This window comes from Falco cherrug, chromosome 8 (assembly GCF_023634085.1).
Source record: "Falco cherrug isolate bFalChe1 chromosome 8, bFalChe1.pri, whole genome shotgun sequence".
In the NCBI taxonomy this organism is placed as follows: domain Eukaryota; kingdom Metazoa; phylum Chordata; class Aves; order Falconiformes; family Falconidae; genus Falco; species Falco cherrug.
Genome location: NC_073704.1, coordinates 32034901 through 32062558, shown reverse-complemented (window position 1 = coordinate 32062558; position 27658 = coordinate 32034901). Strand labels below are relative to the sequence as shown.

The window sequence follows — 27658 nt, the reverse complement described above, 5'->3', positions numbered from 1 at the left end:
ACAGGAGGCAAGGCAGTTAATCCCTGTCATTTGTAATTCCCAATTTTCAGTTTTGAACTTTGCATCTTTTCTACTTCCATTTTGCTGCTCCAAAGCCAACCCAGATCAACAGCAATCAGTCTCCGGCAGATGATTGCCCTTCCTGATGGACAACTGTCCACATCTGAAAAATCAGTACCACAAATGCCTTCAGAGGATTCTCATACGCTTTGCTTGTGGAGTCTGAACTTGGGTCATGGGGAGGAAGTTTGTACTGTCAGAGCTGTCAAATCAGCAACAAACCTCTTGCAGCAGAAACAGAAATGTCAATGGTAAGCTCCAAAAGGAGTCCTGCCCCCTCCTCCACAAGGTTAGGTGACATCCACCACTAGAATAACATCCACCAGGAAGAGGACTTCTGATATAGATTTATCCAGTTCCCTGTACTGCTCTGCTCAGCAGGCAAGACAATCCCACACTTCCTCAAACCAGATGGCAAAACTGGGTTTGTAGCTACTTTCAGTTGTAGCAGCAGCACAAAGCAGTTGGTGCGTACTTGTGAATTTGTCCTGTTGTTATTAGATTTGTCCCCAAGCTTTCTACTGGTGGATAGAAAGGCAGAAAAGCAAATGTTCACAATGCTATTGGTACACAGGGGCAGACCCCCTGCGGCCTTGACTGATAAATCAGAAAGTAGCAGGATACAAGCCTGACACTGTGAAAAAGCTACAAGCTCCTTTGGAACATAACTAATAATGAAGACATTTTGATTTTACAATCCAATTAGCAGAAATGAGCTCTGTTTGTGCTTTGAGGGAAGTTGAAAACTTCTATAATGAACTCCTGGTATTGCAAAAATCTGTTCTTTCCTACAGATACCAAGAACAGGATCTTAATAAGTGTGACCAGCAGTGGTCAAAGTAATGAACAGTTCCCACAGAGCCCTTGGTGATTACTTCCTGTTCTGACAACTCTTCACTTTAGATTGGGGGCAACAAATTGTGGAAAGCATTAGCAACCTGTCAGAAGCCTCCTTCATATTAAACAGAACAGATGTCAGCTAGCTGCATATTTAATTCAGAGCTATAGCCTGCAAAGACTGCGAGTCCCAGCATGCAGGTTCCTGAACTGAGAGACACAGTCTATGCAGGATTCACCTTTCTGTTTTAAGATGAAGGGTTTTGTAAGAAATTTATTCTCGTAGATGCTGGAGAGGATTTACCCCACAGTTCTGCAATAATTCTTTCATGTCCATGATTAGGTGAGGGGAATTGCAGACTTGTCACAGTTTAGCTGCCACTCTCAGAGCTTTCCACAGTGAAAGATGCTGATCCCACTCTGAAATCTCTTTAGCACGTGACATCTATGCTTACAGTATCACAAGGAATCTGTCAACACACACTCTGCACAACGACCCCTTGTTATAACATTTTTCTGCTTCCAGACAAACTTTGTTCTTTAGTTTGTTTACACACAAAAACCCAACCCAACCCAAAAATATATGAGACCAGTAAAACCCATTAATTTGGGGAATCCATGAGCCTGAGTCCTGTTTTGCTTCCACTGAGCTTCAGAAAAAAATCAGTAAAGATGCATTCAGAACATCATACTGTTTATTCAGCTGCATCAGAACACCTAATAGTGGCTAATGAATGACAGAGAGCACTGATGTGCTTCAACACAAAGGAGAAGCAATACTCAGAAGCAAGAGTTCAATTATTTTAAAATGCAAAAAAAAAAAAAGAAACATGACAGAGAACACATTTGAATAAACATTGAAGATTAATGACAAACTGCTGTTACAATGGAGTTATTGCTACATACTTTCAGTTCTCACCTGATTTATTACAGCCTCCTTTGTTCTAAGATGTGTGAAGTAATTGAATCAAAGTGATTAGAACTGGCATAAGTTCATTTGGGGAAATAGACAGATTTTTAAGAATGGATATACAGTTTCTCCCTTTGATATGAATTTCCTGGATTGATCCTTTGTCCTTGATTGCACAAAACGTCTCAAGTGAAGCAGAATATTTCCAGTACTATATTAAAGCAACCCAAGTCATGTGTGGATACATATCTGTATTCAGTAGGAATGTTTCCATACCCTTCCATCTCCAATGGCATTTTTCAACTGCAAATCTGCATTTCTTTGCTAGAAACAGCCAATACTCCAGCCAGATTCAGTATGTTACTGTGTTAGGTGCTATACAAACATGCACTTTATTGTTTACGCACTGAGCTCAGTCTCAGTTTAAACCTCCTTTCCACATCATCTATATAATTATCTTTCCGACATTTTAAGATATGATATTTGTAAGATGGTGCCTGTCATTTTAACAACTTAGGGACCTGTCTGCACGTGTTCTGTGTTCTGTTTGGTATTAGAAATTCTCTGTCAGAGCAAACACTTCATGTTGAACACAGGGCTTGTGCTCTCTGTTGTTTCCGTTTCAGAGTGGGCTTAGGTACAAAGGATGGTATGAAGTGATGATCTTCTATTCAAATGGCAGCTTATTTAGACTGATAGCTGACTCTCCTTCCCAGCACTGGGATCCCAGTTCTGATTTTATTAATGGGGAAGAACAGTTGTCTAGTGAGAACCTCTATACCAAAAAAGGCACCTTATGCTAAGGGAAACTTCAGATCATGAAAGAAAGCATTTTTCACTGGTAGTATGAGAGAGTAGATGCCAGATATGGAAACAAGGTTTCAGGAGAGAACAGATACTATGTGCTCTGTGCAAGAGTCCATATGCATGAGAAAAGAAAGAGAAAAAGATGCTAAAGCAACTTAAAATACTTTGACTAAATGTTGCTTTTCAACATCTATTCCAGATCCATAAATGTAGAGATCTGTATATTCCTTCTATAGCTTAAACATAAGAACCTGTTTTGTTAGGAACATTTTCAAAGCTTGTTTTTCTTATTTTAGGACTATTGAAAGCCCTGGAAAAACAAGCTAGCCACAATGTTGCAAGTGTGTACTGACATAACTGGAATACTGGAGGGGGGCACCAGTACCGACAGCTGGAAATAAGCTCTCATTTCTGTAAGTAGGTGGCAAAGTCTCTAACCATGCCATCAGTAAGGCTGGAGCCAGAGACAGAAGCTACACAGCTCCTGGATGCAGGGCTCTAACAGCACTGGCCCACTGAGCATCTGTCAGTGGGAGCTCTTAGCAGACACTGTGAGTCTTTCATTAATGTCAATAGAAACCAAGACCCTCTGCTTTACAGGACCAGACTTCTGGGCTTTTAGCAGAGAACTCAGGGAGACCTCAAGCACCAAACTGCAATCAAGTGAGGGGATGCAGCTAAAATGTGACACTCATCTCCAAGAAGGGAAGGAAGGAGGATCCAGGAAACTATCTCAGGAAGGTTACTGAACAATCATCCCACATGCCATCACACAGCACGTGCAGAACAATTGGGGGATCAGACCTGCCAGCATGGGTTTATGAAAGGCATGTCCTGCTTGATGAACCTGATCTCCTTCCCTGACAGGGTGACCTGCCTAGTGGATGAGGGAAAGGCTGTGGATGTTGCCTACCTGGACCTTAGTAAAGCCTGTGACACCATCTCCCACAGCATTCACCTGGGGAAACTGGCTGCTCCTGGCTTGCGTGGGGGTGCTCTGTGCTGGGTTAAAGCTGGCTGGGCGGCCGAGCCCAGGGTGGTGGGGAATGGAGTCACATCCCGCTGGTGGCCGGGCACACGTGGTGCTGCCCAGGGCTCAGTGGTGGGGCCGGTCCTGGTTAATGTCTTCATCGATGATCTGGGCAAGGGGATCGAGTGCTCCCTCGGTCAGTTTGCAGGTGACACCAGGCTGGGGGGTGTTGATGTGCAGAGGGCAGGAGGCTCTGCAGAGGGTTGGGACAGGCTGGACCGATGGGCCCAGGTCAGTTGTATGAGGTTCAACAGGGCTCAGTGCCGGGTCCTGCCCGTGGGTCACAGCAACCCCCCGCAGCGCTACGGGCTGGGGGCAGGGGGCTGGGAAGTGCCTGGAGGAAAAGGGCCTGGGGGTGCTGGTCGACAGCCGGCTGGACGTGAGCCAGCAGTGTGCCCAGGTGGCCAAGGTGGCCAACAGCATCCTGGCTTGTATCTGAAACAGTGTGGCCAGCAGGGCCAGGGCAGTGACTGTCCCCCTGTACTGGGCACTGGTGAGGCCCCACCTCGAATCCTGGGTTCAGTTTTGGGCCTCTCGCTACAGCAGGGACATGGAGGTGCTGGAGCGTGTCCAGAGATGGGCAACGGAGCTGGGGAAGGGTCTGGAGCACAAGTCTTGTGAGGAGCAGCTGAGGGAACTGGGGCAGTTTAGCCTGGACAAAAGGAGGGTGAGGGGAGACCTTATTGCTCTCTACAGCTCTCTGAAAGGAGGCTGTAGGCAGGTGGGGGTCGGTCTCTTCTCCCAAGTATCAAGCAATAGGACAAGAGGAAATGGCCTCCAGTTGTACCAGGGGAGGTTTAGATTGGAGATTAGGAAAAATTTCTTCACTGAAAGTGTGGTCAGGCATTGGAACAGGCTGCCCAGGGAGGTGGTTGAGTCACCATCCCTGGAGGTATTTAAAAGATGTAGTAGTGATAGACTTGGCAGTCCTGCATTAATGATTGGACTTGATGTTCTTAAAAGCCTTTTCCAAACTAAATGCTTCTATGGTAAAACTACCTGAAACAGAATTGTTTCACCTGATGAAGCAGCTGCTTTGGGCTGAGAGGAGCAGGTATCAACAACAAATTGAGCCCTTGTGATCACTGACAACTCTTTCCTGGGCATATGGGTAAGAAATTTTTGTAGTTTAGTAAATTCTTGGTCACTCTTCTTATAAAGCTCTCTGCAAACACATGCATTTTCACAAACACAGATCCCAGTTCAGTGCCTTTCCCAGTCAGCATCTGTACCCCAAGACCTCTGTCCTTTTTCTGCACAGACATTTGAAATGGGCTAAGGATGAAAGTAACATGCTTACATGAGCCTCACTTAGACCCTCAGTCAAATCCCTCTGCAGAAGACACTAAGCTTATTGACTCCTTTTACTGCAGAAATCTTATGGAGCTTACCTCAGGTCTAACAACACCCCCATGTTCAAAATCTCCAGGAAAGCTCCTCACTGTGATGCTCACTTACTGTGCTGTTGTGATATCCATTGTGTAAGTACTTAGATGGAAAAATCCAGGGCATGCTGAGTTCTGTACACCAATGCAGTGTTCATGTAACTTAAATGAAATCTAAATCCTGTGCAAAAATCCATGTCTAATCCATGCTTATTATGCCTGTATGATTATTACTGTTAAATACCATTCATTCAATAACAAATCCTTTTGCAGTGAACAGCACAGGGGGCATACATATTTCTCCTTGGTGCAAGACACTAAGGACATGCTCTTGTTATTAATCCTGATTCCGGTTCTTTCCCATCTTAATATGCTTCCTTCCTCCTCCCCAGTCCTAATTATCCACCTCCCCAGAACACATTTGCTTTGTATTCATTTCACATATGACAGCTCCCTCCGTCAGCTTCTCAGTACTTTCCTCGTTGGTTTCCCTGCTCTTATTCCCTGGGACACATCCCCCTTACAGTAATTTCTAAGCCAACATTTCACATGAAATCTTGGAGGCAATTGTATATATGAAACATAGACCAAATGAAAGAAACCATGTGCTTCCAGCAATGAAATAAGAGAGGGGAAATGGTCCTTCACTATGTGGACTTTTTCTCAGAGGAGTCTGTACCAGGTGCTATGCCTTTTGGCATTACAGAAATCCTTAAGGGTTAATATGACTTGTTGTAAATGGGAAAACTCTTATCATCTGCTTACGTATCAATTCCAGGGTGTTTTGACACTGCCAGAAGAAGAAAATGTAGAGGTGATTGGAAATGAAGAAGATGGTGAAGATGTTGCTAATCTTAATCTTTCTTATGCTTTTTCAGGAAGTCAGCTAAGACCCATTTCTAGGAAACGCTTCCCCACACAGCATCACTTCACTAAAGGAGCAGATACAATTGCCCTATTTACTGGACTGTAATAAAATAAACTGCGTCCTACTAGCAAGAAGGATCATATCATCACATTTGTAATGTATTTTATTACAGAACATACAGCATCAGAATTGTAAAGTGTAGTATAAGGGGAAGTAATGTATGAAATGGTTAAAGTGGATATGTATCATAGAATCACAAATGCACTGATAGTTTCCCTTCTCTCAAACATCAAGATATCACTGTTTCTTTCTTAAAGCCATCTTCCCCACCCCCCGCCCCCCAAAGCACAGTGTAAATTTCCACATTTTGCATTCTATAATTCCATCAGAGTAATTCCACACCTTTTTAGACCAAGAGTAGTTTGCAGAGCAATCCTTCCTTCTGAGGAACATAAACCTTTGGCAGGTATCAGGTATAATACTCCAATAATAGCATGAGCATGGTTCAGATACTCAGATGATATATACTACTTGGACTATCTTCTCTCCCACTGACTTTGCTGTGGAGCTAGAGCTTCTCTGTATTTTTGTAGACTAACTGTCTGGTGTTGAATTAGATTCTAAATCAGGAACTCCTGAATTTCATCTGGAACTTCAGAATAAGTGTTAATGGGTATATTGTGCTTCTGCTGAAAATTAATGGGAGTCTTCCCAAAACTTTTATTAGGAATGGGAATAGGAGTCTAATACAGCTGGTATATCTGTGATTGTCTTCCTTCAGAAACCAAATGCCCCATATTACTTATTTCACTAAATGGGGCTGAGTTTAATAGCATCTATCCAGTAGAAAAACATGTCAGTTCCCTTATTTATGGAGACCAGACTGAGGAAGAGGCCTGAAGCAGCATGGTGTGTGAGAAGGGAGGGATGCAGTGTGTGCTCCTTGGTGCCATGGTCTCACCACCCACAGCTGCACAGTGAGTGAGATGGAGGAGAACTGCTGCAACTGTTATTCCACCCTATTCATAGCAGTACCACAGCAGCCCCCATCAGCCAGCACTGCTTCCCATAGCCTGCTCCACAAGGAAAATCACAGGCAGAGCTGTGTTTTGCAAAGGGAAGCTTTAGTATGGATGAGGCAGATGGTTTTGACTGCAAGCCTGCTACTTCACTGCTCCTTGAAGACTAGATGTGGCCTGTGGTTTGCCACCAGACCTTCTACAAAGCTGACCCTACCCAAATAAAATGTTTCTCCCACCACAAGCTTCCAGTGAAATTCTCTGGTGGCATTTCCTAACTACCACTGCCATCTTTGGGAGTTTGCCTTTGTGTAGTGCACTCTCTAGAAAGTCCAGGAGAAGGGGAGGTGAACACAGAGCTAACATGCAAAGTCTTCTCTGCCCCCAACGATGCTACAGCAGCCTGCTCTTTCTTCACTCTGGTGTTACAAGTTTACAGAAGACATCCCTGGTTCAGTCCAGCTGATGACTATATCGTTTATACTTAACGTGGACAACGCTGATTACATCATGATAGCTGTTTTTCATTCACATACATGCCACAGCAGTAAAATTGATATGGAACCAACCGAGAATGATGGGGAAATTCCTACAAAAGTCAAGTTGGGTGCCAGTTACAAATGATTTCCAGAAAAGCTGGAAAGCATAGTCTGTAAGGATATTTTTTTTCCTCTTTTTTGGTATTTACTCAAGTGCAAAACATGTGGACTCTTGCCTGAATTCTTCTCCCTGTCCAGATTTCAACCAACCAATTAACATTTCTCAGATAGTTCTAATAGTTGGATCTATGCTGATTGTGGGTTTTTTGTTTGAAACAATATTCAATTTAGACTGGAATACATTTTTTCATGTTACTGATGGCTAAAACCACTTTTCCTGTTACCCAGTAAAAACACAGTGAAGCCTCAGTTCTAGTTTCAAAATTATATATATGTATGTACATACATATGTATATATTAGTTGGTGAGGACTAAATTTGTTGAACAGTGAGGGTCAGGGCTACACCAGTGACTGAAATGTGTTATTTATCAGCAGATCATTACAGTCAGCACTGCACAGCATGTGAATTTCCTTACACCACTCTGCCAAAGCTCCCCACATGGCTGACCTGCCTGCTGACTTGAGCTTCAGGGAGCTTCCAGTCTCCATCTGGGGATTCAATCTCACTGCACTGCTTGTGCCTATGTGATAGCTCAACTTTTTCCTCCCTCGGCCCCAGCACAGGAAAATAAAACCTTAACAGCCTGACTTGGAGGCAAAGTTTGTCCACAGCCAGCTCTGCTCTCTCCCACTGATTTGAGTGGGAGAAGCCCAGGCTGTGACTGCCACCCCCTCCTTTTATTTTGCCAACAATGTGATTTGCTCAGCACACAACCATACAGACCTTCTGTAAGTTGTAATCATAATTTTATAGTAATTCAAAGTTGTATTTATTTTTAATTATTCAAATTAAAAATAGAAATTTGAATAATTCATGTGTCCAGGCAGCGCCTCTCATTTATAAATGTTCCAATGGAGGGCATCTATAGGAGGGAAGAGAGTGAACTGATTTGCTTTGAAAATCTAGGGTATTTTAATACCAAAGGGTTCAAAAATTAACCTACCTTAAAATACTGCATATTTTTGCTTCATGTGTCTGTCCTCCCCCCTTTTTTTTATTCTCATCTTTAAGAACTTTTCAGTGAATAAGGATATCTGAGATTTTTAAAATCAGAGGTGTCCAGAAAATGGAAAGTCCTTGTCTATTTTCTCCTTATTAGAACAGGTTTCCTAAAGTATCACCCAATGAGCATACAGAGATATTTTAAAAGGCCCTAAACCCTTATTTATATTCAGAATTTTATGTTGGAGTTTGAGCTTTCACAGGGTATTAGAGTTGTCATTTGATTAGCACTAAATGACATATCCAGGTTATATGGAAAGAGCTGTGCTTCTCCCCATGAGATGAAGACTATCCTGGCTCTGCTACCATACCTAACTGTAGAAGGTAGAGTGCCAATGAGCAAATGGAGGTACCAGGAATCTTTAAAATTCAATACACAGAGAGAGCGTGATGGCTATTTATACAGTGGACAGGGCATTCAGGCTTGATTTAGCTCTGAACATTTTATGAGACAAGTACTTTCCAGTCTAAGGTGGTCAGACTACTTCAAAGAGAGCTGCAGCTAAGGAGAATAAGCACATCAATATTTTTTATCAGTCCACATGTGCAAAATATGAAGTAAAATGATCTGCAACCTTCTCTGGAAGAATTTTAGGGACTCACAAACTGAAAAGATTAAAAACACTTATTTGAGAGTATAAAAAACCAAAATCATTTCTATTCTTTGGGAAAATGTAGTAGTCAAGGAAAAGCAAGCAGAGCTACTCAGAGAAGCCAAAGCAAGACTGTGTTCAGTTAATGTGAGGTAGATGAAGAAGAAATATTGAGAAGATCAAAATGCCAGTTTTGTCAGTTGGGAATTGCTTGAGACAGCCAGTGTTTAAAAGGCAGGAATCATATTTTCACTGCTTCTTCTTCACCTCAGAAGTTTCATTTATCTGCTGACTTGCCTAAACTTTACACTTAACAACCTCAGAATAACACATGCAAAGAACCTAGCTGTCACAATGCTCAGGCTTGTATCAAATCATCCTTTTATGCCTGTTTCAGAAGATCAAAAGGAAAAATATATTGGAGACTTCCTTCAATACTACAGAGCAGTGCTTGGCAACAAGAAATTCTCAGGCACTGACTTGATCTGAGACCATTTCAGCATATAACATTATTATTAAAATTAATTTACTAAATAATAATAATCTGCTAATAATATTAGCAAATAATAATCATAAATAAAAATTAAAATTTATGTTACTAAGCAGTGGTCACCTGAATAATCCCAAAGAAACTGAAAATCCAAACCGAAGCACTGACTGAAATACAGCAGCTGCTGGGAAGGACAGCCGTGAGTGATCTCCTTATAGCACGTGACACACAAGGAAAAGAAAGAAGAAATTGTGGCATTTGGAAGAAAAACTCTGCTCTTACGCATTCTTGAGTGATGCTGCAGTGACTCTTGTTTTAGAGGGACTCATCTGAATTCAAGGTTTTCCCAGCAGGAGGATTGATTATACAATGATGGAGCCTTTTCAGTCCTAGCATGCCTTAGAGATATTTAGTACATGCATTGAAAACCAATGTCTTGTGTTTTGCTCTGTAGTACTGAAGATTATATTTGTTTCAGCAATGTGCTTCTCCCTGATGTGTCAAAAATAATATAAATTGCAGTTGATTAAAAAAATGCATCTTCAGTGAGATCCTCTGCAGATGAGGTCTGCATTTCTTTTGCTATTCCTGCTGGGTCAAGGCAGACACATTAGTGAAACAACTGGATCATACATTAAGTGGAGAAGATTCAGAGACCGGTGCTTTTGATGGCTATAGAAACTAGATAAACATGAGCCTGCGAGCTCGGTACCTTCCACTGAGAATACCTTACTCTGCAGCCTGGAATTTTAAATGTGCAGTAAAGACTCGCAAAACCATCTCACAAGATGTCAAGCACTTCCGTGTTAAGAAAGTAAGACTGCCAAGACTCTGGCATAATACAGTTTTCTCAAATAAATTCATCAAAATCAGTACCTACATGTGCTTCCAGAGGCAAACAGCAAACAAATACTACAAGTATTAAGAAGCCTGCTTTACTGCGTGTTACTGACATTTGTAGGTAGTGATGCATATGAGACCTGGTTAGGGAACTCTGGCTGTTTTTTAGCCAGTCTTTTCAACAAACATGAGAAGCTGCTATGCTTTGCTTGCAGGAGGACTTCCCTATCTATTACGGGTTCCTGAATGAGTAACTTCTGAAGAGGCAGGGAATGGGTATGTAACTCTGGTGCAGTACTATACACCTGTTAAACTACAGCTTCCTAAAGCCATGTTACTTACCTGTGTTTCTGCTGCTCTAAATACTTTTGTACACTGTATTTCATTTCGAGACACCCTATGTACTTTTCAGGCTGATACGCTACATTACAAATGCCCAAGAAACATGAAGTTGCAATGCTATCTCTGGAATAATTTAATGTTAAATATTTCTCAAATAAGGTCTTGTACTAGTGAACAGGAATCTTGGCCACTGACTTAAGTGTCAAATATGAATTCAAATGCCGTCCCTATGCGCTTTTTAATGCAAAACAGCCACACTGAGTTTTGCATGCTGCTGTCATTTCAGAATACTTTCTCTTGGTCTGTTTATATGTTTAACTTAAACACAGGCTGAGATCTCATGCTGTGGGTACTAAGTGGACATGTCTTTGATACAAAGCCATTACTAAAGATTTTACCAGTTGCAAATCCTGTTGTGATTTCCTAGGAAAGGGAAACTGAAAATGTTGTTTGAGATAACAATTAGGAGGATTCAAACTACAAATTTCCCATAGACTTGCAAGAAGTGCAAACAGTAATCATAGTGAAGCAAACCCTAAAATCATTCTTCTCTAGGTGCTGTGACATGTAGATAAATATATTCATAAGCTTAGAAAAAGAAACTTGAAAAAAAGCCTGATTCTTGTGCTAATGTCTAGCAAATGTACCCATTATGACACAAAAAAGCAGATTAACTTTCATCAGAAGTGACATAGAGAAGTTATTCTTGGATATTGTTATGCCTGCTACATCCAACAGTTAGTTCAGTGAATGTGGTTTACAAGTCACATAAAGTACATCCATTGGCAACATGAGATTTACACCTGTTATGAATACCTCATGCTGCTAATTACAGAAAAAAAAGTCACAATGTCTTTGTGATAAAGTCTTGGTTAAAGTATGAAAGGAACAGATTATTCCCTACCTTCTCAGCATCTTGCTCAAAAAGCCGGAGTTGAAAGCACTGGTCCAGTTTCAGCTTGCGGACATGCCACATCTGATGCAAGTGTTGCCGAGTAGAATGCAGCTTGTCTAAAAGGCTGGTGATCTTTGGCACAAGACTTTGAAAATCTGCACTTCCAGGAATGCAATTCCTACCAGAAAAACCATCACTGCATCTTATGCATTGTAATAACCTTTGACCCTCACGATCCAGTTCTTCCACAGGAGCTTTAATCACTTTTTTCTTAAGCTGCGTGTGCTCATCGATCAGCCTTCTTGAGCCCTCAACATCAACTGGAAACTCCTTCCTAGCCAACATTTCCTGGAGATCCTCCAACCTCGATAATAAATGGATGGCACTGTTGAAAAATTCTTCCAAGGAGACACGCAACTCTATCCATTCATCGTGGTTGTAATCCAAGGATCCTTCAAACTCATCCGTCAGTTGAGAAGGATCTACAAGTTTTGCCAGGCCTTCAACAGATACCATACTTGTCTAAGGAAGGGAAAATGACAGCATTTGAATCAATGACTGTCTAATCAGAAATAACATAGCAATCCATAAATAGCCTGAAGGGATTATTTTCTTCATCAATACATAATTGAAGGAACATTGTAAAAGATGCCAACGACTATGTTTGATTTTGATGAATTAAGTGGATTGAAAACATTTCTATTAATGGCACTGATTTATTTATTTGTTAAAAGACATGATATTTGGTGGGATAATGTCGATCTTTTTCAGCTGGCCTGACTATCAAAAACATACAATGAGAATTCTTCTGCTACTGATTACTTTAACCTAGCTGGACACTGAAGACTTCTTACTGCAGCTGTTTGATATCTAGACACGATTGTTCATTAAACAGGTATATGGTATTACAGGGATTCTGCTTCTTGTGTTATGCTCAGGAAGGTGGCTATAAAACAGCAAAAGTTTTATTCATATAAACTGAAGCAGGTATTGTGATCTGCCACAACACAGAATATGCTGTTATCTTCCTCCAGATTATTCCAGTTGGCTTTTGCCACAGGCAGCTCCCTTTCATATTAGTAATTTCTAATGTAATTAAGCCAAAATCAATGTAAAAGTAAAGTGTCATTGGAGTATTAACAAGTAGAAATTATTGCAAATAGAAAGTACTGCTCATGAATCATACACAATCAATGAGAGATGGTTTTAATTCATTCAGACTCAGTAATCAGTGATAGAGAAATGCACTGGGTGCCTGGAAAGCAGATTACAGTTTAAGAACGCAACAACTGATGGCTGTTCCCATTTATTTCACACAATTATTTTTTTTCTGAAATATGAGCATAGGGTTCTGTATGTTACTAGAGATTTTCAGTGCTGTCATGTTAATGCACAAATTGGCAGCCCTTAAAGGCTTGTGATGTTCATCAGTGACTGCACATCTATTCCCTAAAGACCAGGCCTCTAAAGAATGTCAGAGTGCGCTCTTCAGAAGTGGAGGCACCCAATAACCACAGCAATCTTGTAAAACTCGTCTACAAAGAAAAATACCTCAAGTCCTGTCCATTATCCTGAATTACGTCCAAAATAGCAGGCTGCCCACTGGTTTAAAGTTAATAACAGGCTTTTCTTCCAATTTGTATCCTTCTAAAATATCAGGCATTCTGAAATGTATCAAAATTAGTGTTGCACTGAAATTATGCACAGCAGAAAGATTATTTTAAAACTTTCTTTCAATACTCCTTGCTTTGGGGAAGGGAGAGGACAGAGGGAAGAGTCAACAAACAATGGGAAGCTAAGTATGTAGCTTCAGAGGGATTTCAAATTGCTAAACCTCCTGACCTGGACACTGGCCCCTTGAAGATAATTCAATTTAGAGTTTAACTGCCTGTCAGGAAAAGACTTCATAGCTAATACCTGGGCAACTCCCCTTGCAGTGTGTCTGCTAATGCAGCTAATGCAAACACTGCTCTTTGTCATGAACAGAATTTGACATGATGATATAGCAAAAGGGCTTTACATTTCATGAATTCTGCAGCAGATTTCTATATTAAAATTTGTTTCTTTAAGGAGTTCTTGAAACTCTCATGAAAACAACCTTAGTTAGGCAGGTAGGTGGTAAGACAAAGTAACTGCCTTTCAGGCATCACCCATCTTTCTTTTAGAAATCACTGTAAAAAGCACTGTCCACTATTTAAACCCTTTTGGCTGGAGAAAGAATCTTGCAGGCACTTCTGCATTAATGCTAAACTAAGCTGCCTGGTCCATTCCTCAAAGTGACAGAAAGCTTTGGAGTCCACATACGTTAACCAAACCCTTTTTTTTCTCTCTTTTCTTTGTGTGATGGTCTGTGGGCATGCTTTACTCTCTGGACTGTGACACAGAATCATTCTGCCAGAGTCTCACAACACAAAACCCAGATCATCAGCCTCCACTAAGGGTCATACACTGCCCTGGCACATGCATAATGCTTCCACTAAGCTCAAAAGCAGAATCTGGCCTTAAAACTGACACTGGTTACTGCTGAGTTTGCAGATGGGGCAATTCAACAGAGACTCCCATGGCCTTCCACCACAGTCTGTTCCTGCCAAGAACCTTGTGTTTGAACACAGTGGTGGGAAATCACCACGATGGTTCAGTGCAGAGAGGATACCTGTGTGCTGCCCCACATAAATCAAATGTGAGTCATACTGACCTGCAATGCTTACTTGATATTCACAGTTCTTACGAGAAAGCATGAGCTGCCGCAGAGCCTGAGCCTACCACTAAACAGCAGCATCCACAAGAATTCTTTAAAACAGAAGTTCCTGGATTGTGGTGTGTATATTGCAGGGGGTCTGCTGTACTGTAGACCACAGCTTAAAAGATCTTTTAAAAATCATAGAACTGAAGAACTCATCAGTGTCCACAGGTGGTCCAATAGACAGTGAAAGCACTGACTCTCCTCCTGCGGTCCAAAATTTGTGAACCATTACAGACACCCATGTGAACAGCCCTGCAGACAGACTAAGGCTCGAAGGCACACACACAAAGTGAAAATACCCTTCATGCATGCCAGCATGTACAGCAAACTAGTCCAGAGCTTTTAAAACAAGACTCATAACTGTAACTATGAAGAATAGCTTGACCACAGTCTAATCTTCATTATCAGCACACCAACTCCACACAATAAAAAAGTCAAGCCTCCAGAAAGTGTTAATTCATTTAAAAAAAACCAACAACAACCCAATGTTACAAAAATATATATTTGAACTCTTGCTTTTGTTTACTAAAGTATTGGAGGACTGAAATTCTGTGCTGGATATACACACATAAGCTGCCTTTTCTTGGGCTACCATGGGACTGCCCCTTAGTGCCCATATATATTTTAACCAGAAGCTCCCTATTCCCATGAACTATTCTATTACTAGCCTCTGCACAGGCTCTCTCCTGCTCCACATTCTTCTGTACCATTACATCTCCTTTCTCCTTCCCACTGCCCTACTCCCTCTCATTCCCCGCAGGCAGCACAGCCAACCTCATTGCACTGTAACGGCAGCCACAGTTCTGCCAGTGTGGGGAATCTCTGGAGGTAAAAAAAACCCCAACAGCCTATACTGACAACAGCCTTGCTTTCAAATTCATGTAGGGCATAGCAAGTGGAAGTTATTTTGATGACTGAGTCTTCATAGGGAGCCAAGGAAGGTAAAGACTCATTTAAACAAAGCAAAATTTATGAGTTTACTGTTCTTTTGAGACAGAGGGGGAAAATGTCCAAATACTTAAATTGTGATAATAATGTAAAAGTTTGTTAATGCTTAACACCAATCTAGTTATGCAGTGCAATTCAAGAGTGCTTTTAAGAAGAGCTTGAAAATAAGGACATATTTATATCACACTGACTTCAACGTATCTTAAATATAGTCCTCCATTGCAGTCAAAATTAAGAACTACAGCCACATTCTTCTCTTCTGAGCTCCAGAGATACAAAATCTGAGTGTCTCTCTGAAATTAACGGATTGGCAAGACAGCCAGCCAACAATAGAATAGTTTCTCATCAAATTAAAAAAAACCCAATATATAACTAGCTCATGGCTGGGCACGATTGATGTATGAGCACTTCATGCACCTGAGCTTTGCTTCTCTTTGAGTAAGAAGTTGAAAATCACAGAAAACTAAAGCGCACTGAGAGAACTCAGCTGGTTTGTCTTCACCAATGACAAAGTAAAATTCCCTTTAATTATGCAGTTACATACTGGTTACTTCTCAAAGAACCTGCCTGAGGCACCTTATCATTAACATGAGTTGTTAATGTTACCCCTGAATTGTAAATTTTAATTAAATCAAAGCAATGATAATATATAAATAAAGTCAGCATAAATAACTTTTATTAAAAAAAAGCCACTACCTGAAGCTGGGTAGGGGTCAACTAACAAACCCGTACATTAACATCTAGACAACTTTGTCCTTAGTACATTGACTGAATTGGTGGGGTTTTGTTTCTAAAAGAAACAAAGGAAAGACTGAATGTAACACCACCAAAAACAAATACCACAAAAAAAGCCCACAAAACACCTACCAAACTGAACTATACATGTGAGACTCTGAGGTGAAACATGCATCCCATTCCATCTGTGTGCTCAGAAGGCAACCTGATGCCACAGCATCAGCTCGCTCAGTCACACAGTCCTTACATGTCTTTCTTTTTCTCAGTCACAGGGCTTAGGAATTTTTTTTTCTACCTGAAGAAACTTTCTTATCAGAGAAAATGCTTTACCATACATCTCTCATGTGGCTCTCACCTCGAAGATGAACTTGGAACTGCCAAAGTTCGTTTTCTGCTTCTGCCAGAAATTATCAGGTTTTATAATCAGGGCAACGTGAATCTCAGCAGGAAAGGCTTCCTGAAGGGTCTTTAGGAGTGGTTTGATCAAATCCCATTTGGATCCCCGCATATCGATAATAACAGTGAATCCTCGTTTACAAACATCTTCGCTGTAGGAATAAAAGCATATCAAAATAATTAATATTGTGGAAAGTCACACTGAGACTCAACTTTTGTTGCTAGTGTTCAGTGCTTCAGAGCTGATCAAGGAATTATATACTTCAAAATAAAAGCAAAAGATGGTACAGCATAAAGGCTATATGAAAGGCTATATTAATTTTACCATAATCTCATCTACATTAAATTCCAGTGTATATATTAGTTTAATCTCTAATTTCCCAACTACATGTAATTCAAATTTTCACAGAAAACATACATACTTTCACACAATTGAAAACAGAATCAAATACATGTGTATAGGAGCTATGTGTACATACAAGAGATTCTCCTTTCAACACACTGAATTCAATCCACAGCCAAAGCCAACAAGCAGGGTCCTGTGCCTTGGCATTACTGGCCACTTGTAAAATTGGGTGCCCTCATTTTTAGAGGCCCTTTTAAGGGCTTTTAAAAAAAGCATAATTTCCAGAAAAGTGCCTGGCAAGCATTCCCTGAAGGGAAGGTCCTTGTGACTCAGCATGTGGACTGTAAAAATTGGGGCCCTTTTCCCTCCTGATTTGGAAGATCTTCCAAATGTTGCAGGATCTTTTTCAATCTGCAGTCATGCTTTTCTGCCAGCCTGTGCTCCTCCCTTCTCAAAAGTTCAAGACAGTGTCTGGCCTGGTCATTGGCAATGCATGGGGCCCAAAACCAGCAAGCTCTAGCTGGTAAATACGTCTTCCCTTTCTCCTCAGGAGAAACGAGGAGAAAGAATGAAAAGGACATGTTGATTCAAGCCAAATCTGACCAGCTTTCAGGATAGCTTTTCCAGAGGCATAGTTTTGCTCCTCAGAAAAAGAAGTAGCTCAAAACCATCATCCTCCATCTGCAGCATTCAACATTTGAGGAGATTTAGGAAATGTCTGCTCTTCTGGCTGTCCAGCTAATATATCTGCCATACATGGTGTTGAAGTCTTGAGAGCTATGGTGTCTGCTTTAAGCTTCAAGCACTTGCACAAAATGTGACCTTCCCCATCCCCAGTAATATTATTGGTATGGTAAGTGAGTAAAATTAATTGGTGATATACTAAAAATGCCAAAATGGTCCACCTACTGATCTAATTTATTTAGGTTTTTTTCAGGTGGAATGAAGGCCACAGCCTTTTCCACAGAAGGAGAAGCTTTTGGAAGAAAGTAAGTGTGGAAGGAAGAAAGGAAGATGAAAACAGTAAGAAAAGCTGAGAAAGAAGAGAAACATGGCAGAACATGAACACATTTGTATAATGAATGTAACAGTGAGGCACAGAACAAGAAAACCTCCTTAATACATGAATTTTTAATACATAGCATCTTTGACCTTTCTGCAAACTGGCCATCAACATAAGTAGGATCAATAATGTGGCCATAAAGACGTATGTAAGATAATTTAAAATAGCAAGTGTTGATATCACTGGAATCAATCTGAAATATGCTGAGGACAGGCATTATTAATTATGGATATAATGCAGAAATTGTAAGACACTGTTTAGCCTCCACACAAATACTCTCAGTGCACAAACACACAGGATGTCTTTTACTATACTCTGCCCCTCTAAATTCCTAAAGGACTCTTTCTGCTAATAATATCCAGCTCCTATATATCTCACTGAAAGCTTACAACTAGGTTTCTGGTCTCAGACAAGGATGGGGGTATCCTTCACAGGAGGCACACTGGATTAACACATGTAACTTAAAAATAAAAGTCCTTGGTGATGCTACGTTTGTCTAGAAAGATTTGTGCACAGATGGACCACTCCATGGCAAAGTGGATTTTGCCATTTTAAGAGTCTGTTAACTTGAATACTTTCAACTCAGGGCCAGGAAGGAGCAGTCAAAGCCAACAAGCTTGGTCCTCTGCCTTAACATTATTGGCACATCTAGAGCATGCCGCATACAACAGTCAGTGCAAAGAAAAACTAGGGAGACCAGGCACTTCCAAACACTGTCAGGAATATAGATCTTTTTGTTCTCCTTTTACCTAGTGCTGAAAGGTCAGCCATCTGATCCTTCAATAACTAGTGCCAAAAAAGGCTGTAAAAGAACCTTTGTTGGTGGTGCTACTGCTTCTTGCCCTTCTCAACAAGAGCTGTGGCAGAGAATCAAATCAGAAAGAGATGAACAGAAGGGGGTTGTGTTTTGCATTTTTTTCTTGCAAAGCTTTATAGGGTCTTCAGTAACTTCTGCCAAGTCACCAATGCCTGTTATACCGAACTGACTTTTCCACAGATTGATTTTTCTTCAAACTCTTGACAAAGAGATCCAGGAGTCGTACAGGCACACGGAGAGCCCCAACACAGTAGCAGGTAAGTGCAATCTGTCTTTTCTGACATAAACAAACAAACACCCCCCCACCCCCACTGTAACCACAGCAAGGTACAGCCAACATTAACCTCATTGCAACTCCCCATGGCTGCTGCCAACCTGACAACTTACCAAATCCGATCTAAACCAATAACTTAATTTACTGATGAACAACAGAAAAACCTGTTTCAGTAAGCAGAACAGGAACATCTTGAGCAATGGAAGTCTTCCATTTATGAACCTGAACTGAAATCTTAGACCCAAACAGACCCAAAATCACACCCTGCCCCCAGCTGTAGAGCATAGGCAGTGTGATACCATCTTGACACCCACGTTGACATATCAACATGACTGAAGGTTCTGCCTGCAGTGTGATAGATATTCTAGATATGGAACGAAGAGATGTAACTGTGGGCTGGATTCTGTGTTCATTGAAGGTTTACAGCCTTTCTGGACCCTGGAGGTGCAGAGAAGCAGAGGAGCATGCATGTGTGAAAAAACTCTCCACAACACCCTAAATCTCTACTTTCAGGTTTTTGGAGACTTTACAGCATGTTTTCAACAGAAGAAGAAAGGAGTAACAATTCCGCAGCTTTTTCTGGTGGACATAGGAGAGCAGCCACTGACCCTGCAGGCCAGGCTGGGACATCAGCCCATGGGTAGGAGTCAAATGCTTCCTGATTCTTGTCCTGGAAGAGGCAATAAGCAGTCATTCCCTACTAGCACTATCTACGCTCCTTGTAACTAGACCAAATTTTCAACATGCTTAGTACATTTTCAAGTAGGAAACTGACAGGATGTGGGGATCAAGAAGAAGGAGAGGAAGAACAATCAGATTTCTTCAGTTCAAAGCACATCAACAAGTAACAACTATTTCACTAATAATACAAAACTCAATACAATGCTCTTAATTACAAAGAGGAATTCCCTACTCGATTAGTCACATAGGCATTTAAGTTTCTTTTAGCAAATACAGTAAATGAAAAAATGGGTATCATTTCAATTATAGAGCAGATAATGTACAAATGGATGAGATTTATAATTTTCAGCAAATTATCTGTTTCAAGAACCTTGCTCAGAGTCTTGCAGAAGTGTCTCTGCTTGCAATTTTTTTCTCGAATGGTTCTAACCTGTATGGTAGATGAATGGTACTAACCTGTAACAAGTCCTGTGGGTCTGTAGTCTCACCTACAGAATTTGATCTGGCACAATGATAATTCCACATGTTCTCTGACTTTTTTGCAGAAAATTAGCACCTGATTTCTAAACCTGCTTGTCAAAACCTATTATTTAAGTGTTTAAACTGCTGCAAGCCAGAAAGCTGTCTGCTCATTATTTCTACTTTTAGTTGCCGAGCATGCTGTGGAGAGGGGTACCTTTGAGAGCACTTACACTATACGAGCAGGCAGCCAGATACTAAACAGGTACTAATACTTCAGGGAAAGAAGAGGGGGATAAGAAAATTATTTAGATTGTAAGCTCTTCAGGGCAGAAACCATCTGCCATGCTGTGTTTATCTAAGGAACCTGCCTTGGTGAAGGTCTCCAAGTACGCATACTACAGGCTTCAGCTATCTAGAATGAATTAAAAAAAAAATACTCTTCAGGAAACTATAGATGCAAATCCAATGAATTAAAAATAATGAGTAATAACAGTCTACAAAAACACAACAGAACACATGTGAAAGTAGAAAAGGCTTACATAAATGTGAGGACACTTCGCAGGCAATTTTATTAAAAAGAAACTTAAAAAGCCCCAAATTTAAGTTGCAATATCCAAGTATTTACAGCTCTTGATAGGGTCCTAAAAAAGCTGGCCTTGTGTAGACATAGCGAAGCACCCATAAACTCTGGTGAGTCAGAGCAATCTGTGAAGATCTGTCATCTCTGACAGTTATTTTTCTTCAGTTACCTCAACATGTATTGATGAAATGACCCTAGGTTCCTTTTGAATAATCTACCCATGCTTACTAAATTTATTGTTTAAAAGGAACAACTCAAACCCTTCCCAATTTAGCAATTGATCAGGAAAAGCATCAGTAGTAATCAAGCTTCCTTCACACTGTCTGAGCATGGCATGCCTTATCCCTGGCTCCCAAGATGCTACATCAATTATGCTATATCATTATGCACAAGTAATCATTTTAGGATGTCAATTAATTTTGATTGTGGTGCTTTATTTTTTCTGGTATTGATATTTGACCAGAAACTGGAGAAACCACTCAGATCAAGGTATCTGGGCAATCCATCAGCCTTTTGGCTGCACTCATCTGGACTAGATTTGCAATGATGAGCACAAAACATTTGATAGTTGATATGTCATTTCAGTTGCTACAATGCTTTTAAACAAAGACAAAGACCATCCTCTAAGTTTAATAAAAATACCCTAGAATATTTGTGAAAACAATACTTACAATCTGGATTATTTTTTTTAATAAAGCACAAAATCGAAACTCAGAAGCAGATGTGACAATTTTGTCAAAATAAATGCCTCTATTTTGGTTTCTAGGGTAATTTCATAAGAGTTATTTTCTCAAATTTCCTCTTTAATTCAGGCACATTCTAAATTGTATTTTCTTTGGCAAGGGCTGGCTTGCTGGGTTCCAAATGAATTTAAGGACTTCATGCTTTCTGATTAATTTTTCAAATACCTATCATTGATTATATGTATTTTTTCTCCTTACGGTTTGGCCAAAGCTTCTGGCATTTCGAACCTTCAGCACTTGATTAGCTGAAATAACCTAATATCTCCATTCCCATTTTGCAGTCATGAGCTAATGACAAAGCAGCACATTTAGTATGCCTGTTGGACCACTAAAAGCACAGATCCGACACGTATAGCATCTCATTCAAAATTTGATTTGTTAACAGTGAGAGCAAGATCTCCTTTAAGGAGGGTCAGCGTAACCTTGTCAGGAGACAGTCTTAGCATAACAAGTACCTCTACAGGCATCAATCTTTAAGCACAAAATCTGCAGGAACTTAATTATTTTTGAGATCACTGTTCCTTTGACAAATGTGGCTGCAGTCAGCCAGCTGATTCACAAGCTGAGGGTGGAAAAGGGAGAGGAAGAGGACAGAAATGGGTATGTGAAAGCCTCCAAGCACAGACTGTTATCCAAAAGGCCTCATTTCATACTGAGACCAAACTAACTGTACTGCCTAGTTCCCGTATCAAAATGTGCCAAGGATCCCTTCAGTAACATATGTGTTAATATTTTTGATCAATTGTAAATTTTTAGTCAGGTCTGCGGTTTGTTTATTCAGCTTGAAAGTGAAGCTAGATGAGGAATTTCATCATTAGCATCATTACTGACTTCCATGCTTTGGTTCTATATTACAATGTTGAGCCTGAAGATCACCTTAGAATAGAAATAGTCAATCATCTATATTAATAACACATTTTCCAACACTCTTAGAGGACCAGGCGAAGTCCCTTCTAGCAGACCTGTTTGTCAAGCACTCCTGAATCAGCATTATTTTAAAAAATATTTTAAAAAATATTTCACTCCATTTAATACTTCTGAGCAAAACGTACCTTGCTCATTATCACAGTTACCAGGTATATTCCTGAACTTTCACACTGTCAGTCTGAGTTACCCACATCCACTGTGCCTGTTTGGCATGATGAGGCAATCTGTCTTCTCAAAGATCCGAGGACACCTGCAACTGCTGATCCTCACATCTCCCTTATGTGACCAGCAAAGGAAGTTAAGGATGCACAGCCTGAGAGCACCCTTTGGAACAACAATTCCAAGAAAGCTCCCACCACAGAACTTTGGCTACCTAAAAGACTCTAGCTAGACAGACTTAATCCTAAATTTTCTAATTTAGTTTCACAATGCTTTTTTGTAATTAGAGGAGCCTCCATTTCCAATTAATCCTTTCTTCCTTACTGTGACCCAATGTTGTTTTTTCTCTTTCAGAGCTGAAAAGGAATCACTCATTCTCACTTTTCTTTTTTAAAAGGAGAAAGAAAGAAAGAGAAGCCAGATTCACACTGGCTGGAGCTGGACATAAAGCAGCCATCCAGAGAAATTTCAGTGACATGTTGTAAAAAGACTTGGAGCCAGTGAAGTCCAGTCAGAGACAAAGCTCCTGTCTCTGGTTTCCAGCCACTGCTGTTAGGGGACATGAGGTGTGATTGCGAATGGCACAAGAATGCAGATGTGTGGGCTGCACAATGTCCACATTCAACCCCTGCCTCTGGCCCCGTGTCAACAGGAGGGAAGAGAAAGACTGAAAAAACCCCAAATATTTTGGCAGAAGCTAGCCGGTGCCAGAACGAGTACTCTTGCTATTCTCAAGCAAGCAGCTTATTTTGGTATTTGATTTTTACTTCTAAGAAAAATAGCTCTGAAGTCAAAGTAATTCTGTTGTAAAACGATGTAAGCTAGGAAGAACTCAGACACCAGCTAGGTGTAAGAAAACCTTTTCCCAATATGTAACCATGATCCTGAGAGTTGTTGTGAGAGGTGCAGGTCCCATATGGCATCTGTACCAGGATTCACAGGGTTGTGGTGTGCTGTCTTCTACCCAGGTAAAAATCCTGATCTACATCATTACACCCAGACCAGAAATGGAACCCAGAGCTCTGCAGGCATTCATCCTCCTATTTAGTTGAGCAAATAAACACTGTTTGAGAAGCTTCCTGTCTTCATTCAAATAGCAAAGATATAAAACACAGCTGTGTCCAAGAATGCATGATTGCAGCTGTTAAAGCCAAATCTGGAGGACAAATATTATAATTTTTCACATTCCTATTAAGTTTCTGCTGGTAAATGATGCCTTCATAGAAATCCATTTACCCTCTTCCCCTTTTGTTGCTGAATGTCTACTATATTTGGATCAATATCTGGCAGGTCTTCCTTGAAACAGCTGCTGAGATAAATATGAAATTAATCAGGGCTTTGTTTTTGTTGAAGCGGGGCTACATTTAAAGATTTGTTACTACAACAAAGAAATATTTGAACAGTAAGTACCATTCAACTATCTCTTGATCATTTAAAGTCTTCTATTTGAGATGATTTAGCAGAAACAAAACAAAAACACTTTACTAAATGAAAATTATATGTTATTGACATTTGCTGGAAAAAATAAATATTAGAGTTGTGTTGAAATATAAACAAACATACCATTCTTGGAAAGGTTTGGATGATCAGGGGCTACTGAGAATATGTTTGGAAATTCAAACCCATTGGACACCAGGTGAGCAATAAATATATATAGTTGTGCTTAGCACAGCCGAACTAGTAAGATTTAAAAAATAAATGTATCTTTTTGCCTGCACTTTAAGCATTTTTTGCAGTTCAGGCAAGGAGACCATGAAGTCCATTTCACATGCAGTTAGTATAAATTTTAGTTTACAGTCAACACTGCAAGATTTTCACATAAGGAAAAGGATACTTCATCGGGCAATGACTGCTTGGGAGTCTTAGATCTGGGATCCTGATTTATCAGTTCAAGGCATCACTGACTTAACATCTGAGGGAATGGTGCATGGTGAACAGCTCCAGGAATTCCAGTCATCATAGCAAAACACAGTCACCCCAGAACGGAAAGTCTCCAGATCGCAAATACATACATTTCGTTGAAAGGCGTTGTGGGAGGCAGTTACCCATAGTGGAAAGACCTTTTATAGCATAAATAAGATGGCAAACATGTACAGCTCATGCAAAGAATGATTAATGTAGGTTTATACAGTAGACAGCAGCACCTGGTGAAATCCAATATATGTCCAGAGGCAGACACCATGCCGAATTCAGTCCTGATGTAAGCAGGTATAACCACTCTGGGACTAGCACACTGGACACAGGGCTCAGTTGGGCTCATAGATGAGGAAAGGAAAAAATGCTCTTTAAAGATGCTAAAACCACTTTCTTGCAGTAAGAACTCATCAGTTCTCATATGCTGCTCCTGGAAGTACAGGAGAGCAATGTACATCCATTTTCAGAAAAGCTGTAATTAAAGTAAGGAACTAAGGAGAGAAGATGAGAAATCACACATTAATTCAAAATAATATCTTTCATGATGAGTGCAAATTCTCATGAAAGTGTGTACTGAATTATAAACCAAAATAAGGCTTTTCTAACAGAAAAATATTCTTTTTAGGCCTTTTCAGATTAAATTTTTCTTTTTCATTTTTTTCTTTTTTTTTGATCACACAACATAAAAAATTATTATCAAAACAACATATTTTTATTGACATAAAATTTTAGAGGTATTTTTGGTGAGAAATTTCTAAAGCTGTTGGATTTTTCCTAATTTAGAAATCTGCACTTCAAAATAGCAGATTCTTCCACAAATAAGTTACTTAGCTTCTGCCCATCTGCAGTGCAGAGTTCAGCATTAGACTTGCTTTGCACTTTTTATCTCCTAAGCAGAAGTGATACAACCATTCTTTGAGGCTTACAAGGTTTTGGCCAGAGTCCACACTCTCCTTTTATTTAAGGGTACACAGTGGATTCACATCCATCTGTGCCATGGTTTAACCCCAACCGGCAGCTAAATACCACACAGCTGCTTGCTCACCCCCTCCTCACTCTGGTGGGATGGGGAGAAGAATTGGAAAATAGGCTGAGATAAGAACAGTATAATAATTTAAGAACAATAACAACAACAACAATAATAATAATGTAATGAAAAGAGAATCAACAAAAAGAGAGAGGAATAAAACCCAAGAAAAAAAAGTGATGCACAATGCAGTTGCCCACCACCCACCGACTGATGCCCACCCAGTCCCTCAGCAGTCATCAGTGGGCCCTGGCCAACTCCCCCCAGTTTATATCCTGAGCATGACGTTCGATGGTATGGAATATCCCTCTGGCTGGTTCGGGGCAGCTGTCCTGGCTCTGCTCCCTCCCGGCTCCTTGTGCCCCTCCTCGCTGGCAGACAGAGCACAGGAAGCTGAAAAGCCCTTGACTTGGGGTAAGCACGACTTCGCAACGGCTAAACCATCAGTGTGTCACCAGCATTGTTCTCATACTAAATCCAAACCACTGCGCTGTACCAGCTCCTAGGAAAAAAATTAACACTATCCCAGCCACAACCAGGACAACCTGTTAGGAGGAAAGGTTGAGTGCTACATCCCAGAAACACTCTGCAGTCCCTGCAATGAGTCTGTTTTGCTAAGACACTATGTAAGAATTTCAGTTCTCTTTAGAAGTGTACAATTTAAAAGCTGATGCCTCCATTTTCCCCAGGCTGGACAATAAGGACCAAACATGACCAATAAATCAGTGGTACTTTTTTTTTTCTTTTTTTTTTTTTTTTGACCTCCACCCATATACAAAGTGAGTCTTTGTAGGCACAATGATTTACCCAAAATAGTTCACTTATCAGATAGATACTTCCTGCCATGCCAGGCTGGGTGAAGACTGCCTGTGGTGTTACATCCAGAAGGGCTTGCTCTGAAGCTACAGAATCAACCCATGTTATAAGATACATTTGTAAAATTAAATTTTGTGTATTCCTTTACACAGTAGACTTTACTCATTCTTTCAAATAATTACCATGATGGCACTGAGAGGAGAAAAAGACTTTTTCACTGAGTCCTCAAGAAACAGTGGATACTGACATGTTATTCACAATCCAGCTTCAAAACATCCAGCTCACGTCTGATTTTTTCTGACTTTGTCTCCTAGCAAGGCCAGGCTCTCTCACTCTGCCTAGCAGGAGGAACAAAGCCTGCCCAACGAAGCCACTTGATGTGAGGTATTCCTTATTATTTTTATGGAGACACAAATGTGTGATAGATCAAAATCACTGATGCTGATTGAGCACAAACAAGCAGATAACTCAGTATGTCAAAGGGAATAGAAGACCCAAAAGATATTTTTGACCCTCAGAGTGAGAAAGCTGGATCCAAAAATCTTCTGGAAAGCAAAGATGAATCCAACAGTCAGGTAATGGAACCAAAATCTGGCAATAATCGTGCAGACCACGACTGAGTCTCTGAGCTAACACTATGCCTGACTTCCAAGAGCACCTGAGGTATTTGTCCAGCCTCAGGTGCTCTCACCTTTGTGGGAGACTGAGCCCCTTCAGATGCCTGTGTGCAGTCCCCTCGGTTTTACAGCCCGTCATGCCAAGGCACTCTCCCTCCCTTGGTGGGAACTCACATATTGGTGTCATGTAAACACAGTTTTAAGGTTGCTTCTCTTACAATCCTGTAAGATTTCATTATGACCAGTACTAATCCCGGTTCTTCAGTCAGTACCTCTTCCCATCAGTCACTGCTAATTTGAAAAACCCAGAGCAACTGTTTCATCAAGTAAAGCAGGCTCAGATAAATGCTCTGAAAAGTAATTGCCTGGTTTCAACTGCCTGCTCCTTTTCCCTTATTAGCTATATTGCTTCTCTATCAAATGCACAATAAAACTTCACAGGCAAGTCCATCTACAAGTGCCACACATGAACATGCATCATCTCAGGAAACTGCACACCCCAGGTGGTGCTTTTCCCACTGCCAGACCTGAAAATTAGGTTGACAAATTAACGTATGCCAGGATAGGAACAATAGGAATCTGCTAGTCAAGAAAACTCTTAGAATTTGTTGTAGATAACAGCCAGCCCACTGTAATAAAAATCACAGAGCAGATTCATGGAGCACTGCACC

General features: G+C 40.6%; 1 protein-coding gene across 8 annotated transcripts in view; it reads right to left on the bottom strand.

Annotated features, from left to right (window-relative positions):
- Positions 1–27658, bottom strand: part of KALRN (kalirin RhoGEF kinase) — a 528324-nt gene that overhangs the window by 304412 nt on the left and 196254 nt on the right. For all 8 annotated transcript variants that reach the window (XR_008733430.1, XR_008733429.1, XM_055717657.1 and 5 more), the window contains exons 4-5: positions 16521–16713; positions 11749–12261 (exon numbers count right to left, since the gene is read on the bottom strand). Coding sequence is in view for 6 of the 8 variants with exons in the window: in XM_055717657.1 (XP_055573632.1) it covers positions 11749–12261; positions 16521–16713 (706 nt within the window). In the remaining 2 variants the exon portion in view is untranslated. The remainder of the gene's footprint in view (positions 1–11748; positions 12262–16520; positions 16714–27658) is intronic.